The 18,652-nt window shown below is 32.4% G+C and overlaps 1 protein-coding gene across 4 annotated transcripts in view; it reads left to right on the forward strand.

Moving 5' to 3' along the window:
• LOC118189049 (ubiquitin C-terminal hydrolase 7-like) overlaps positions 1-18,652 on the forward strand; it is a 166,462-nt gene that overhangs the window by 112,358 nt on the left and 35,452 nt on the right. For all 4 annotated transcript variants that reach the window (XM_085824998.1, XM_085824999.1, XM_085824996.1 and 1 more), the window contains exons 26-29: positions 1,784-1,892; positions 12,318-12,395; positions 12,964-13,067; positions 13,191-13,359. In XM_085824998.1, coding sequence (XP_085681124.1) covers positions 1,784-1,892; positions 12,318-12,395; positions 12,964-13,067; positions 13,191-13,359 — 460 coding nt within the window. The remainder of the gene's footprint in view (positions 1-1,783; positions 1,893-12,317; positions 12,396-12,963; positions 13,068-13,190; positions 13,360-18,652) is intronic.

Raw genomic sequence — 18,652 nt, forward strand, 5'->3', positions numbered from 1 at the left:
TATGCACAGCTGGGAGAGTTTAAAAGCATGATTGTTCATGCTGTAGGGCTATTCAAGCGAATCTATCAATTGGATGGATGGTATTGTAACTAGAGATGCCTCTGAGATGTAACCAGCGGCAGTATGAACAGTTGTTAGACTTTGAGAAAGGGTGTATCTTCCACCTCCTTTAGATGGAGCGATATGGTAGTTGGCTCGGTGTTGGCGACAATGGATTGTAGAAGGAATCGTCTACTGTTTCAGAAGGTCAAGGTGTCCCAGGAATACGAATGAGTGCGAAGATCACACAACCATAAGAGCGGCTACCTTCCAGGAATCTGGGGGTATCAAGAGAAACCATTTGGAGACGACTGACCAAAACAAATATATGCTGCCGATTGTCCATTAAGATGCCTACCTCTGACCATACATCATACATAGGCAGTGTCAATTGGATTTTTGTCGAACTCAGGCGAGCTGGAATGTGACCGAATAAAGGCGTGTTATCTTCAGTGATGAATCGTGATTGTCTCAGTGCTGATGACCAGCGCACACATGTGGAGATTGGCCAGGCCATCAGTCTGATCCTGCAATTGTTGTCAAGCAGCATACGGCGATTACACAATGTGTGACAGTGTGGGAAATGATTTGTTGGAACACACCATCACCTCTAATCATCTTCAAGAAACTAACAGCTTCCAGTTATGTGGACGACATTTTAATGCCAGCTGTACTGCCTATATTATAAAGGCGCCCAGATGCAATTTATCAGCAAGGCAATGTTTGTCTACATACTGCACAACTCTTCCAACAGTGTCTTCAAGGATAAGATGTACTTCCTTGGCCTGCCAGGTCACCAGACCTCTCACTAATAGAGCATGTTTGGGACATGCTAGGAAGGCAACTACAGTTATACCAGATTAATGTTGAATTAACTGCCCAATTGCGAAGATTATGGCATGATCTTCTGCAAGGGTTCATAAATGAACTACTTGATTTAATGCCCTGCCGTGTTTCGGCTTGTATAACCGTCAGAGGTGGTTATACTACTTACTGATTTTTAACCTTTTTCATGCCATGACTCCTTAATAAAATTATATTTCATTTTGAATTTGTAATTAATTTTTTGTCTCTTCATACACTACATATATGTTAAGTTTCGTGACAGTAGTTCGTTTTCTTCTGGGTGCATATTTTTTTTTTTGTGACAAGAGTGTATATACCCACTCTGTTACCCAGTTCAATGAACTCAGTATTTCTTATTCTTATATGTTGGCTAATTGTGTATTTTTTCCTTTAAAAGTGATTGAATTGTATTGTTCTTATGTTCCGGTTAAGGTTTTTATGCCTTTAGTTAATCTGCATGCAATAATTGTAGAATGTTCAACAATTTAAAAGTTTTAAGTGGTGCTAACCCTATCGAGGTAGCGATTTCTTTGCATTTGAAACTAGAATAGTGAATTAAGTCAGTTAGTGCCTAACTTGAGTATATTTTGCTCAAGTGGGACTGCTAGCCAAATTGCTTGCTTTTGCATAGAAAATTTAATTTTAAAAATCTATCTTTTTAACTGTATTTAGTGTTCTATGTTTTTCTATATTTTACAATATTTAATGAAGTTTTTTTTAGATTTTATGCTTCCTTACCATGAAGTGAGAACTGAATTAGGTTGAATGAAAAATATCTCTCTGATGAAATTCAAGGAAATAAGTTTAAATGAAATGTAACAAAAATGTATTTAATTTAATAGACCATACAAGCGAGTTGTGGTGTCCACATTAGATATTGTTTATTTTTACTTTATAGCCACAGAGATGGCCCTGGTGCTCCCTTAAGGTGTACTTATGAGGGAACTCTAAAAGAACTTCTTGTAGCAGTTAAAGGTAGACAACCTAAAAAAATATATTATCAGCAGGTAAGTGTCATCAGTTTAGATGAAGTATAACATAAGCATGCTACTGTATTTTCATAAATTTTAAACCGGTTTAGGATATGTGTCTAATGCATGAGATTTTTTCATAAATATAGTTCATATATATACATTATTTTTTCATATATATATATACATTATATTTTCTTTAATACATATGTTTATGATAAGTTGTGTATTTAGCAAGGCTTAATTTGTTAGAGGTAAATAATAAAACATGCAAAATACCTAAGCTCATACAGTCAACTCTTAATTTACCAGGAATGTTGAGTCAGAATTGCAGTTAATCTGAAAGCAGTTAAAAGACACAGAAAGGAGAAATAAATCTTATTGTATTTTCTAGAAACAAAGTGTAAACAATTGTGGTAATTTAGGATTATAGTGTCAACTGTAGTCCATTGTCAAAATAGGAAAATTAGTCACCAAGCTTTGTTAATATAATCCCATAATTTTAATTTGCAGTGGATTTTATTTTGATTATGATGTTGTCTGTTTAGTTTAGTTTAGTTTACGACTATGCTGCAACCCTCCTGGCCGATAATAATCTCGGCCTCATGGTTAACGCAGCGCACCCGACGCAGACAAACAAACAAACAAAAAAAAAGTTAAAAGATTAAACAGATTAACACAGATTACGTATCTTTAAAAATACACTCACACAATACAAAAAGAAAATCATAAGCATAATTGGTTAGAAAACAAAAAATAGTAAGACGACACATAACTCACTCATCCAACACATAAACTCATAAACAAAAGAAAAACTAAGATATTTAATGTTCTATTCCTATAATAGTCTTGTTTTCATTCAGAATCCTCATAATTTCTGTTGCATAGCTATTCAAGAATTTTCTTTTTTCAATTATATTCTGTTCATTTATTTTTCCAAATCTCATCCTCACACTCTCGGTCAGTTTACATTCTTCCATAAAATGAGCTGCATTTCCGTACTTCTCACAATCCAAGCATTGATCATTGCCCTGGAGATTAAAACGTTTTAAATAGGCCGGGAATCTACCATGATCCATAATAACTTGAATAGTATCTATATTATTAAAGAGGTCCATTTTTCTTTTTATGGTCAAAATCCTCAAGTAACCCTTATTTTTATTTGAACCATTCCATTCTCGAGCCCATTTCTGAATTATACTTGCTTTCATTTTTCTCAAGGTAATTCTTCTGGAATCATTAAGAGCATCATAAATATCACCCTCTCCCAGGGCAGCCTCTTTAGATAGCATTTCCGCCCTCTCATTTCCGATAACACCAATATGTGCCTTGACTCAATGAAAATATATACCATTTTTCTCTCTTATTTTGTTATAAATGTTTTTTATATCCAAAAGAAGTCTATTGCTTGGTTCCGGATTTGCCAAGCCTTGTAGGGCCGAGAGAGCATCAGAATAAATATGTATTGTAAAGTACTGTTTTAAGTTTTTATAACTCCACCACAGTGCCTTTCTAATTGCAACTGCTTCAGTTTGATACACTGATTTATTTCCTTCTAATCATATTTTTCCATTATAGATTTTGATTCCGTAATAAAAGATAACAAAAGCACAACCAGTTCCACCTTCATGTCCGGAGCCATCAGTGTATATGTCAATCATGCCAGTATAGTATTCATATCTTTATCGTATGGTATACCCTTGAAATCTTTTGGATGTATATTAATAAAATCTTTTCCTGTCAAGGCATTACCATTTAAAACATCACCATTTTCACATGTTAAAATCTTTTTAAAACCATAGCTGATTAAAATTTTTCCTAATAAAAGTTATAAAAAATTGAGAGTGGCGGAATGCCAGCTAGTAAGCAAATAACTTCTGTAGAAACAGTATGGAAAGCTCTTGTGATTGCAAGCAGCTAGCTCCTTTGCAATGAATCTAGTTTAGTTCTCAGTCTAATTAATTCCCCTGCCTGGCAGCCCCACATGCCAATACCATATAAAATTTTTGGCCTAATAACATTTAAATAAATATCTCTAAGGGTGGTGCTTTTTAACTTTAAAGTTTGTGAATCAAAGGTACACTTCTATAATATTTTAAAATTTTCTCTATATCTCTGTGAATCGCCTTAAAATTTTCAATAGTTCAAGTTAGCTTTTCATCAATTTCTCCAAGATATTTAAAGTGACTTTTAAAATTAATCTTTATGCCATTAAATTTGAACTTTGGTTTTCTAGTAGCCTTACCACCCCTAGGAAAGAAAATGACATTTATTTTTTCATTGTTAAACTCTATATTTTCTTCTCTACTCCAGTTCATAAAATTTTCCTCTAAACTCTTGAAAGTTTTTTCGAGTTTCTCTAACGAGTCATCATAGACAATAGCCAAAATATCATCAGCAAAGCAGAATAATTCAACACCAGTCATGTTAATAAAAATTTTATTGACAGTGAGGCTCCAGAACAAGGGTGCGCTGCAAGGAGCCTTGAGGACATCCTCTTTCAATATCGTAAACAAGATGGACAGAATCATTTTTATTTTTGAAAAGAATCTTCCTATTTTATAGATAATCTTTAATAATTTCAAATAGTTGTTTTGTGATCCCTATTTTCTTCAGTTCAGATAGCATGGACGGCCAAATAATTGAGTCAAATGCTCCACGGGTATCGAAAGAGATCAGGGCAACATGATGTCTTTGCTTCTTATCTTTCAAATGAAGTAAAACATTATATGAGGACAAATCCGTAGACTTGCCTCGTTGAAAGCCATATTACCTGTCATTAATATAGTTTATTTCTCTTAATTTGTGTTAAATTATGTTTGTAATTAGTTTGTCATAAATTTTTGCATAAGTCTTTAAGAGGCAAATAGGTCTATATCCTCCAATACCTTTTGGAATGAGTATCATTTGACCAATTTTCCAAGCATCTGGAAAAATACACAAATAAAGACATCTATTATATAAAATCAAATGAAATGAAGGAAACTCCTCAAATAATTTCTTAATAAGTCAAACCCCGATCCTGTCTAATCCGGAGGCAGAATGGATTCTTAAACACTTAATCGTATAAGAAATTTCTTCATAGATAAAGGCATCTTCAATTCTGTAATCATCTTCCATATTGACCTCCCCTACGATACTTAAATCACTATCCTGCTTTCCATATACGACTTCTTCCACAATTTTCCTATAAATCTCCTCCACGGAAGCGACCCCTATTTCCCGTGACTTGTTTCAAAATCATTTGACTTCTTAACCTTCCTTTTGCAGTCCAATAATAATTATCATAATACTCCTTATTTAGTATAAAGATCCTATTTATATAGTTTCTTTTAGTTTTTTTTAATTTTCTTTTTGTAAATAGCCAAATTTCTTTTGTATTCAATTTTTCTCTTAAGTCTAACATTATCATCGATTAAGACACAATAACACGCCGAATAAATACATTTGCGGTTTTGCAGCTGAGGATGGTGGTTCGGTAAAACCATCGAAACTAGTCCTGTGAAAATTTTGTAAATATAACGCTGATTTTTGTTGTTTGACTTCTGAATTATCATCGATCTTGCTAACCTGGGAACTCTTCCTTAGTGCACGTATAATCCTCCTTTGCTTGTCCAAATCTTGAGTCCACCAACTAGTAATTTGTCTTTGTTTTTTTCTTACATTTCACTTTTAGGTACTTATCCATATTATCGATTAATAATTCTTCCAGTCGAGAAACACACTCATTAATTTCCATTGATGTCTCGCACTTAATTATTCTATCTTCATAGTATTCAATGCTTTTACCAATATTATGAAGCATATGTTTGATTTTTCTTAAGTTTCTACTATAAGCAAAGGAGTAATCATCTTCAATTTGGAAATCTGTCACTCTCATTAAAACATATTTATGATCACTCAGTGGTTCAGCATCTAGAATTTCCATTTCAGTGCTCCTCATTTTTAGTGTCAATGACCCAAGTGCGAGATCAGTCCATCCAACACCCACCTGCAAGGAAAAGGTAGGTCTTAGAATCACTATCATTAAAAAGTTGTAAATCATGTTGTAAAATAAAATCGTTGACTAAAATCCCCCTTTGATCCAAAATCTTAGCCCCCCAGTTAAAACTTTTAATGTTAAAATCGCCAATTATAATAAAATCTTTTGCATATACGTTAAAACCTTCTTCCAGTTCACCAAGGTGTTCATTCAGGTCTTCCGCCGGTCATAAATAAACAGAGGTGGTACTCATTTTAAAGCCTTCCCTTTCTACAGTAATTGTCACAATACAATCGGTGGCCACCCCTACGGAAAACTCAAAATTTTCATTCACAATAATAATGGCCGCTCTTCCGTTATCTGTGTTTATAGTCCTCCATTTACTTCTATATAATATGGTTCCTGCAGCGCAATAATATCTGGGGTATCACTCAAAATTTTATAGCTGAGAGCTGGACTGCTGCAGCAGCACAATGATTTAAATTTAAGTTTAAAATCTTCATATTTAAAACCAAACAAAGCAGTAAAATATCAGTTAAAATCTCAACAATCAAAACAAATTTCAAAAAATTTTAAAACCACTCAGCCTCTTCTTTATTGTAAAAAGCTATAGTATGTAAAATCAAATCACTTAAAATTTGTCAATATAATATCAAAAGTCTCTTACCTTACGCGGGAGGTGGGCGAGACAATCAGGATCCAAAAATCCAATATAGTACAAAAATCTTCTTGTAAAAATCAGGAATAGAAGTTTGCAAAATTTGTGAAATACAAAATAGAATCTCTAAAATAAAAAACACATAAAAATAAGGAAAATTGTCAGTCCCAGCAAAGTGCTAATCCAGCACAATTTTATAATTTTTACATATCCAAGTGATCTCTAATAAAACGTATTTCTTCCAAAAGCACCGGACAATCTTTTGAAAAAACATCATGATCTTCTGCATGTTTGGTACCATACTTCTCATTAATTTTTTTACAGTTGATACAACACTTGGCAGTCAATTTACATTCCAATTTAAAATGATTTAAAGAACAATTACTGCATGCTGATTCGCTCTCACAAAATTTCTTCAGGTGACCATATCCATAGTGATTTGAATATCGCTTTGGACGTAGATACAATTTTACTGCATAGGATTTCCATCCAATTACCAATCGCTGTTCCTCCAAAAGGAAACCCTGACAGACACCAGAGATTTGAAATTCACGATGAGATACCTCTCTTTCACTTGTCGGAATCCTAAACAATGGCCTAGTACAGTCTCCACCACATTTACATTTTATTTTCATTTTTTCAATGATTTGATCATCCTCCACAATATCTGAAATATTATAAATTATAACCTTCGGATTAATAAATTTTTTCCTACGAGGTCTCACGATATTCGCTAGTTTCTCATTTTCAACAATTGCTCTTTCAAGTATTTTACAATCTTCTCGATTGGCTAACTGCACAACCACATCTTCATTTTTTCTACTATAAAAATTAATAACTCTTATGCCTAAATTTGGTGGATTGATATTTCGTTTCAGTTCCGTAAATACATCTATATTATTCTTAAGTGATTTTATTACAATTTCATTATACTCAGATCCATTAGGTTTCACTACCTTATCTTCACTCTCAACCTTGGTATCTATTACACTAGTATTTCCACTCACTTTCTCCTCATTCTCTTTGTTTTCCCTAACTTTCACATATGCTTTGATATATTCTTTTATTTCAGTGATGTCTTGTATTAAGTTTTCCAATTTATCCTCCGTTTTCTTCATTTTTCCCATTTCAACATCCATTAAATTATGACGAGTCACCCTGTTAGCAATGTAAACTAATCCTTGATTATTTCAATAAGTGCCTTTGCAATTCTTTTTTCTCTCATATCCTCAACAACTTTATTTAATCTATCGATCACTAAAAATACATCTTCGTCGTCTTCCAGAATCTTATTATCCATAGGAATGGATTCTCTTGTATTATCATTGATTTTAATGTAAGCACGCAAGACTGGGACAAGATGCGAGTTTAGAACATATTCACAAATAAATAAAATATTTTATAAAATTCAAAAATGTCTAAAAGTCCATTTTCATATCAGAATCACAATGTAAAACTCTTAAAATAATTTTCCATAAAATACTACATTTTTATCACCAAGTTCTGCCCCCATCAGGTAGAAAGACTTAAGCAGTTGATGCACCAGCTTTTCAAATGTCAACAGGCAGCATCCATTAGGCCTGGCTCAATATCCAAATTTTTAGAAGTTCGTAATTTGAAAACTATGTAAAGTATTCAAGCAAACAGTACATATTCTGAAACCGCAACATAAAATCTTTCAACTAAAACCCATTTCAGCACAAAGTCAATATTTACCAGTTTATCAATCAATGTGAAGAGCCTACCAAACTCGCCACCACGTCAGCTCAGTATTCGAAATTTTTAAAGTTCATAAGTTTAAAACTATTCAAAATAATCAAACGAGCAATACATTTTCTGAAACCGGAACATATAATCTTTCGAATAAAACAGGTTTTAACACAATAAAGTCAATGTTTATCAGAATATCAATCAATAAAGAAGAGTTTACCAAACTCGCCGCCACAGCAGTCAACGACATTGTCTGTGTGATATTATAGATTCAGTTTTTTTTTTTTTTTTTTTTTTTTTTTTTTTTTTTTTTTGGGTAAAATGTATAGCATTTTAACTTGGAATCAATTAGAAAAACATTGCTTGGAACAGAAATTTTTTGTGGTAGTTATAATTTGCTACATTTTTTAATTTTCATATTCACTTTTGATTGAATGAAGTCTTTCTGTCATTACTTACGTTCATTTTAAATGTTGGCAACTTTCTGTAAATTTTAAAATAAGAATGTTTTTTTGTAATGTTATTTGCTCTTTCACTCTTTATTATTAATTTTTCCTAGAAAGTGTTGACCATAGTTAACTTGCTATCAGCTGGAAAAAAAAAAAAAAATCAGTGGTTTTCTTACCAAGAGCATAGTATTTTGTACGCTAAGCAAAAGTATTTAAAAAAAAAAAAATGCCAGTAAATGAAATTATTTATAAGGAAACTGCAGCCAAATGGTGAAACAAGACAAAGCACTGTCAAATTGTGTTTTACACAAATGTGAATGTTATTTCTGGAAAGATAAATACATATTAAATTTCATGTTTTACTAATTGTTAAATAAATTTTATTTATTATGTTCTTATAATGTGGTAATTTTTTTTTTGGGGGGGGGGAAGGCTCCTGTGCTTTGTTTTGATACTTGGCAAATGAATTTTGAAATGTCGCTAATTTCGCCAAAGCATACTCAGTAACCTCTATAATGCTGAAGTACTTTACTTCTACTTTTAAGCAGTTTAACCTGAAAAATAATTACACAGGTTAAAATTAGTTTTTGAAATAAGAATGTTATACTATAAATAACAGAAAAATAAACATCTTTAGTGATGGAATTAAGGTATATTTTGCAAAAAAAAAAAGGGGGGGAACAGTGCTATATCCCTTGTTCTGCTGGGCCAATTGACGAAATTCAAATTGCATTTTTCATGTCTTGAAAGTGCAACTTAGGATATATATTACATTCATATATAGCATCATTCTAACATGGGTATTTTGACACAAAATCGAACATTTTCTGAAATGACATACCAATTTTTTCCATATTTCGATTCTGCGACTCAAATTATGTCTAAATATTAAATTTTGTAAAATTTGGTGCGAAATTTATAAAGAAAATCAAAAAGTTATCTTGGTGTATTTTTCAGTTTTTGCCAACTTCTTAATTTATAACAACCTATTTTCTATTTCTTATTTCTTTTTTTCGTTGTAGATGAGCAGGAAAAAACTACTCCCCCCCCCCCCGGGAAAAAAATAAGCAAATTTCAAAACGTTCCAATATGTAAATTCATGTGTATCTTGGAAAATTTTGAATAAAGTATAATTTTTTGCAGGTGTGTCTAGAAAAGAAATACATGTACTGTAAAGACGATGTTGAAAATTTTATAGATTAAAATACAACATTTTATAAAAAATTTTTTAATATAAATCGTTAAAAATGTGCGAATTATATTTGGAGTAAGCCTAAATTTCGAATTCTGGAAGAAGGAATCATGTAAAAAGAGAGAGATTAATAAATATATATCGAGTTCAATTAACATTGAGGAGCTAAAACTTTGAAAGCTAATTCTTTAAAAAGTACACGTGCGATTTTTACAAAATTTGACAGTTTGCCATAATTTGAATCGTAGAATCGAAATATGAGGAAAAAAAACAGCATATCATTTCAAAAGTCTGAATTTTGTGTCAAAATACCTTTATTAGAACAATGCTATATATAAATCTAATACAACCTAAGTTGTGCTTTTGAGATATGAAAAACTCAAGTTGAATTTTGCCAATCGGCCCTATTAGAACGGGAGATATAAAACTGTCTCCCCTTTTTTTGCACACTGTACGAATGCTATTAAAGAAAAATAGATGCTTTCTGATTATCCACATCTCCATCAACCCCCTCCCCCTCAAAAATCATTAGGCATGTCGTTTACAAATTTTTACAAAAATTACGTGGCGTTTTACAAAAATTACGTGACAATTTTCAGTGGTGCCAAAATGTATTTACATGGCAAGCTAGATATTGCTATTGCATTAGCTGGTGTGCAATGCTGAGTTTGTGCAAATCTCTGATGTTTTTATTAAGTTAAAACAGATTGCTGTGCACATGGGAATAAGGACAGAAAAAAAAAAAAAAAAAAAAAAAAAAGAGAGAGATTTTTGAAGAGAAGTAAATGTTTTTATAACCAGTGTTTCTTGCTTTTTAAATTTTATTCATTGTTGTATTAAATTCTTAGTGTTGCCATTTGACTGTGGGGCATTTACTGGCAAAAAAATTAGTCTGCAATAAGTTTGCAAATGCTCTCCAAAGTTGCTAAAAAATTTATGACTTTTATTAGGGATACAAATGATCAGAAAATACTAAGAGATATTTATTTATAAGAGAGCATAAATGATGCACCAATTTCAAATTTGCATGGAAAAGAAAAGTTGGTTAGGACTTTATTTTTAGAGTTCATGTGGTAAGTATGTAGATTATCCTGTAGATCCACATATGCATTATTCTATATTTTTGTTTTCTTTTTTGTATGTGAATATGAACAAGTTTTCTTTAGAATGTTATACACAAAGGCATCTCTCCCTCTTAGGCAGATGGCTGCCATGTGCCATGCGTTAGAAGTTTTATTCCATGGTGATTGCAATGTTTTTTATTGTTGCATAATAAACTTTTTTAAGACAAAAACCTAGTAATTCCATTCATGGTTTAATTGAGAGTTGACTGTAAATATAGTTAAATTTTTTTTTTTTTTTTTTTTTTTTTTTTTTTTTTACTAAAATTATCAGTGAAAAGTAAAACATGCATAGTAAATAATATGATTTGAAATGAATGAAATACTATTCTTTCATTCTTGTGTCTTCTTTTGTAGTCCAAAGGCCTCTGTCCCTGAAGGACTATTGTTTTTGTCTTGCGATTATGTGTTGATTCACTACAAACAGTGAATCACTTTTCAGACTGTTGCCACAAAGTGAATTTGTTTTATTATTGATTTCCTATTTTGTAAAACTTTAACGAATTTTTGATTAACCAAAAACGATTTCAAAGCTAGCAATGGCAGTGTTGTACAGGAAAAACATTTTTATCTCCAGCGTGTGAGTCTCTGTATCGGAAATTCTAAAGATATGTTCATTTTAAAACTATTTTGCAATATTGCTGTTGAACTGAATTTTATTCTTTAAGTGCAAAGAATGTGATATTTAATAAATAAATGTAACACACAAAATGTTTAAAAAAGCCCCTTTGGATGTAATTTAAAATCTTAAACATTTCAGACTTTTGTTTGTTGTTAATAAGCAGCTTTTAATGAGAAAGTATTTGAGTGTGCAGCCATAGTTCCATTTTAATAAATGAGATTTTTTTATTACCTATGGTACAATTGTTCAAATTAAGAACCAGTGACATTTTTCTTTGTCTTGTCATTTTTTTAAATGCATTTTTGGCATATAAAATAATTTTGGTCTACCATCTTAGGTTCAAAGGATTGCATTATTTCTCTTCTTATGTTAAAATAACTAATTATTCTTCTGATTTAAGCATAAGTATTAAATAAAAAATGTAATACATGGTAATGCTATTTGCTTATATGTGTATCACATGAAAAAAAAAAAAAAAAAGTGGCATGTTTTTAGCATTCGTATAAGGATGCTGAACAACTTTGCAAGGAAACCTTAGTAAATCTTCGCAATAGCTTTTCAAATAACTTTTTGGATAATGTAATTGAGAAAAAATGCATTGTTGAGAAAATTTGGTATTTCCAGTTTCAAGTTGTTTTGCTCAATTTTTTAAATAAAAAATTATTATGAATTATAGAAAATTCAAATGAAATTTTTATGTATTTCTTAATATTTTTATATATTTCAGATGAATATTAAAGTTAGTGAACTAGAGAATAAAAAGCAATTCAAGTGTACGTGGGTGAATAGTAAATTAAAAGAAGAGGTGTGTAGTTTTTTATATTGTTTAATGGAAGATAAATGAATTGAAAATTTTTTAAATATATTAATATGCAGTTGTATAAGATTTTTACAAATTTTAAATGCAGAGTAATTTAGAATTATTCCATATTTTAATCATTGCCACCTTCTGTTTGGTTAAAATATAATGAATTCTTCATTTCTTTCAGGTTAAAGTAGTAGTAGTTTTTTTTTGGGGGGGGCTTTGTTTTAATATTTGTAGCATTTTCAAAACTTATAAATATGTGAAAGTATTATGATAGATTTATGTATATTGAACAATTCCAAATAACAGAAATTTTTTAAATAATTTATTTCAATAACTATAACATCATTATTTTAGAAAGAACTAGTATTATATCTTAATACTACAGAATTTTTTTGAGGTAAAAGTAGGCAAATTTTTTTCTTGTTTGTTTTAATATCTGTAGCATTTTCAAAACTTATAAATTTGTGTAAGTATTATGATAGATTTTATATATATATTGAACAATTCCAAATAACAGAAATTTGTTAAACAAATTATTTTAACAAACATAACATCATTATTTTAGAAAGAACTAGTATTATATCCAAGTAAGAATGGCTTTGTAGCTGATCTCTTGGAAGAAGCCAAAAAGCAAGTAGAGTTATCAGATAATGGTTCTGGTAGACTTAGGTGAGTATTTTCACTTAATACAAATAATTTCCATTTTGTGTTGAACTGTTAAATTTGTAAAGCATTGTACTAAATTGAAACGAAGCTGTTTTGTTCTTGCATAGATCTGTCTTTATTTTTTAGGTTATTAGAAATAATAAGCTACAAGATATTTGCAGTTCAAAGGGAAGAAATGCCCTTAGATTCGTTAGGTAATGGAAGTGCGAGGTCCATAAGAATTGAAGAAATTCCCAAGGATGAGTTAGAAATAGCAGATGATGAACTGTTAATACCTGTAGCTCATTTCCAGAAGGTTTGTTGATTTTGATAAAAACAATTTATGTTGATATGAGTACTTTCTATCAATATTTGTATATTGATAGAAATAATATAATAATATAATATTTGTAAAATTTCATTATTTTATAATGATTATTGAGATATGAGGATCATTTTAAAAAGTTGTCATAAAAATACATTTTACTTTTTTAAACATACTTAATTATTACTTGAGAAAATTCTGTGATAAATGTGCATAATACACACATTGGAATTGCTGTATTATATTAAACATATTGTTCAATAGTTTGCATAGTTTTAAAATCATTGTTCCTTATGCAAACAGTATACAAGGTTAATCTAAATTATTCATCGGGCTTTAAAGCACTGTTTATATACAGATTTATGATGTACAAAGATGGTTGATACATGAAAGGTAGATAAATTCACTAAGTTTAAAAAGCCTGCCTCGTGGCTGGCATGTACACTATATGGCAGGCTTGCGACAGTATTCTGCAAGATTATGACTGTGCTGGAAAATAGTTTTTGTGTGTTAGAATAAGTGAAGTGTTTGTTGATTATGAGCATTCAGTGTGCATTCGTGCACAAATACATAAAAGCTGTGCCTGGTTACTAGAGGATATTGCGTTGGTTTCAGTTTCATGATATGGGTTGTCTGTGTATAGAGAAAAGCAGGAGGGGTGACTGCATATCTCAGAAGAAATCATGACAGAGTTTTGTGGTCAGCCCACAGAAGTCAACCATTTGTACAAGCCGTGAACTGGGCATTCAGCATAAAACAGTGTGGAATGCTTGGCTGCAGCATTTACGTTTCAAACCATGCCTTTTGCAACACCTGACTCTAGGTGACTATGCCTGTCAGTAGGAGTTTTGTATTTGAATGCAGCAAATTGTGGAAGGTGAGGATGATTTTGCTGGCATATGGATATTAAGTTACAAGGCAATAAAGACTAACAAAATATTAAGCCAACAATGTCCCCCTTTTACTGATGCAAAGTCTAAAATTAAACTTGCATAGAACTACAAAAAATTTCACATTTTTGTTGTATTATATGGACACAATACTTATTATTCTTAAATTCTTCCTGAATATTGTAAACAGTGAAACAATTTTTTTTTAATCCATATCAGGCACATGCCTTTATAAATAGGTCCACATTGTTTAATTTGCTGGAGATGAATTCGACGTCAAACACTCCATCACTCACCATCTTGTAATGAAGTGATATTGTACATCAGTGTGCCTAATCTGACAACTGTTTTTTTTCTACAGAATTTCTCTACAGGATCTCTTTATTTGGTTTGTAGGAATTTCCTTTTCTCCATCCGATTCTGGTAACATTTCTGATCCTTTAAACTCAGTTTTAGGTTTCTGGCCTAGGATGCTATCTACTGCATTCATTCTTTCAATGAAATTGGCATCACAGGTTTCTATTGATTTCTGTTCTTCTGGTAGCTATATTTTATAACCTTAGTTTCCTTGGCATATCCTACCAAAATTTTTTTTTGCATTTTGTTTGTAATTTGTCTCTATTCTGTTTTGGTATGCCAACATATGCTTTACGTCCAAACATTTAAAATAAATAAAACTAAGTTTTCTGTTTAGGAAGATTTCGTAATGGGTTCAGATATTATTATGACTCACCTCGTTCCAAATTTGTGCAAAACATCCGGGAGCATCTGTCCACCTTTTTTTTCCCCCATTTTAGAATTATTAAGCATAGCTTTAACTGCACCAAACGTTGTTTTGTTAAAGCTTTCACACACACACACACACACACACACACTGTTTTCTGGGGTGTATGCATTTGCATGTTCAACACTATTCCCTTTTTAGGCTAAGTGCTTTTGAATTACCTGTTACAGAATTCACCACCATTATTGGCATTAGTTATGTATTTATCAGTTTTTCCATTTGCCTAAGGTAGTTAGTTTTTAAAGTTATTGAACAATGCACTCGAATTTACAAGACAAAAAAAGAAAAAGACCTTCAGAAATCAGTACTTTCTGTCCGCCTTGAACTATGAGAGCTTGTACACATTATGGCATTGAATCATACAAGTTCTGAATGTAATCCTGGGAAATGGTATTCTGTATGGCTACGACTTGACACAGTGCAGTCTTAGTGTGTGCCCAACCAGGTGTATGAGCCGGTCGCCGACCGATTAAATCTCGAACATGCTCAGTGAGTGACATATCGAGGAAATAAGCAGACCATGGAAGAAGCGAAACCTGTTGTGCCCTAAAGAATGCTTGTGTAGTCTGAGAAACATTTGCATGGTCATCATCCTGCTGAAATAACAGTGCCCGTAATGTGTCGAAAAGTGGGGGGGGGACACCTCGCTCTACAATTTCCCTTATCTAGCGATTACTGTTGAGGTTGTTGTAATCTGTACTAGATGGGATCAGGAATTTTACCCAATAGCTCCCCAAACCATGATGCCAGGCAATTGACACTGGGTAACACACTGATGTAACAGACATTCCCCTCTGTAACTTCCAGCATGTACTCTCACATCGTAGTACTCCAGACTGTAGTAAAATTCATCAGAGAAAACAACTTGTTGCCATGCTTATTGAAGTCAGAGGCATCTATGTTACAGTGAGAGGGAAATCTTGCTTAGAACCCTTGCATGCGGTTCATGCTACAGCAGGCGACGACGAACCATGGAGCTAGACATGCAACACCTGTAGCCATGCTCCACCGTTGTGTTACACAAGAGAAGCTGCTGTACGATCCGTTGCAGTCATGCAGATGAGGTATCAATTGTCCCGTGCCATTGTGCTATTGCATGTCCCACACCCACAATTTCTTCTTGTTTGCTCTGTCTTCTGCCGATCTCTTCTGTCCATTTCTTCCAAACACATCACATTTGTGATATTACACTGCATATGAGCTGCGATTGTTTGATACGAAGGTCCACCCTCTTGCATACCGACAATACAACCTTGTTCAAACTCCGTTGGTTCTTGGTATAGCACCTTCTGCTGTTGATGCGGCATATTGACCACTAATAAACATTGGCTGCAGATGATGACAATAAGCAGATTTCAACACAACTTTACGGTCCTGATATACATGGAATAAGCAGCCGGTTCTTAGTCCACTCATCCACAATTGCCTTGCAATTCTAATTATTTGCATGCCTTACCTCACTTTACATTTCCTGTAAATTTGGTTCAATTTGCATAATTCGTTCATTGTGTTGTAATTTTCGCAAACGTTAATGTTGATTTAGCAACAGCCATACCTGGATCGCATTTCTCTGTTGGTTTTTTGAATTCGGCTAATCCTTTCACTCTTTGATTTTTACTAATATTCTGAATATAATCAAAATTTACTTGGCAAAATCTTCTGTACCATGACTTCATCTTTCTCTGTATCTGTTGTATGCCTAAATTTTTTTATGTCATAGAAGTACATCATACCACTTAGCATAACATAATCTACCGCAGTTATTGAAGTATATTCAATGGGCACCTGCCTTTTCTAACCTTGCTTCCGATAGTAAATTCCTTCTTAGATTTGGATTATGCAACACATTTTCTAATTCAGTCTAATTTATTCGATTGCCAACTTTTATTTCAAATTTGATGGTACTTTTTCCTAATACTTTACTTACAAAATTTTCTACAGTTAAGACATATGAGTAAGGTGAAAAGTTCCTGGCCTAACCCAGAGATGCTGCTCCACTCAGCAAAAATTTGTTTCCTGCCTGGGTGCAGGTGTCAATAGCTCATATGACAAGTTTCAACTCTTCTCTCAAGTAGTTTGTTTGCACGAATTTTCCAAGTAGACTTCTTGCGTCTTATTCGTTAAAATGGGTAAACTGGAGTATCGTGCAGTCATAAAATTCTTTGTATTGGATGGATAAATTCATCCGAAGTTGCCAAAAGTTTATGGGGACTCTGCTTCTTCCATGTCAACCATTAAAAAGCTGAATTTAACCCTTTGTTGCTCAGTGTTCCACTACATGGAACACCCAACTTGAATTGCTTCTGAAACCATTAAATTCCACCATAAATGGATGAAAATGCCTTTATAATATACTTCGAACTTCTCTTTTGAAATAGTCGACGGCAGCATATCACAAGAAGAGACTGAATTTTCATTTATGATGTGTTATTAAAATCCACTTATTTTTTAGTAATTTTCTATATTTTCTTGGTGATACAAATAAAATTGTTTGAAAAACAATTTCTGTATAATTTTGATGGCTGTACTCTATATTATTTGTTATATATTTTTTACATTTTTCATTAAAAAAGCATGCACAGAATCATTGAATAAAACGGGGTGTTCCATTAGCGGGAACACTGCACCTTTAGCAATCTCATACTATTACGCATCACAACATCTGTTGTATATGTTTTCTATTTCTGTTGTTTTGGGGGAATGAATTCAAACAAAGCAGTTGAGGGATGAGGTGTAGTTTGTGCTATGAAAGCCCTAATATAGTCATCTTGAAATTTTTGTGAGTAATTTTCAGGCGGGATTTTTATCAGTAGCTCGAGTAATCTTTACTTACAGCTGCGCAAATTTTTTGCTGTCACTTTTTAGTCGCATTCCCATTTATTTTCAGTAATTGTGTAGATATTTTTTTTGTGTGTATGTGTATCTTATAGCTTATTTTTCTTTATTGTTAGTATTAATTATAGTTAATTTTTTATTATTAATTTTCCATAAATGGCACGGAGGAAAGGCCATTCCATAAATGGCGTGGAGAAGCTATAACTCTTTCAGAAGCGCTAAAAGTGCTTCATGAATTACCCTCTTATTCTGAATCAGAGCATAAAGATAGCAGCAATACTGATATATATGCCCCTGAACCAGTGTAATCCTGTGATGATATGTCGGATGAAACTCATTTATTTGATGAGAAGCTTGATGATCCATCTTACCCAGGCACCTCTACGCAGCCTCAAGCTTTTACTTGGAATTATAAACATATTGTTTCACGGAACAAGAAGCCGCACAAAACAAGTTTTATGTTCAAAACCTGTTGTTATGCTTCTATCAGAAAAAAGTTGGTTTGTGCTTCCATCGGAAAGGTGTGACATGCTTTGAACAATTTTACAAAGCTAAGAAATCGAAAAATTTGTAAATATCTTTGTATATAGGACTTGTGTATATACATATATTTATCTCATTTATCTATATTTGTTCAATAATGTTGTGTATATCCAGAAAACCATGTATAGAGCCATAATACAGTGTTTTTTCATTACTTTAAAAATGATCCTACTCATTTCTGTGCTTCACTGCAATGCTCCCTTAGTCGCACTTTTAAAATCTCTGGCGGCGC

The sequence above is a fragment of the Stegodyphus dumicola genome, chromosome 10, assembly GCF_044657685.1.
Source record: "Stegodyphus dumicola isolate Sdum_Otavi_A_Nest chromosome 10, ASM4465768v1".
In the NCBI taxonomy this organism is placed as follows: domain Eukaryota; kingdom Metazoa; phylum Arthropoda; class Arachnida; order Araneae; family Eresidae; genus Stegodyphus; species Stegodyphus dumicola.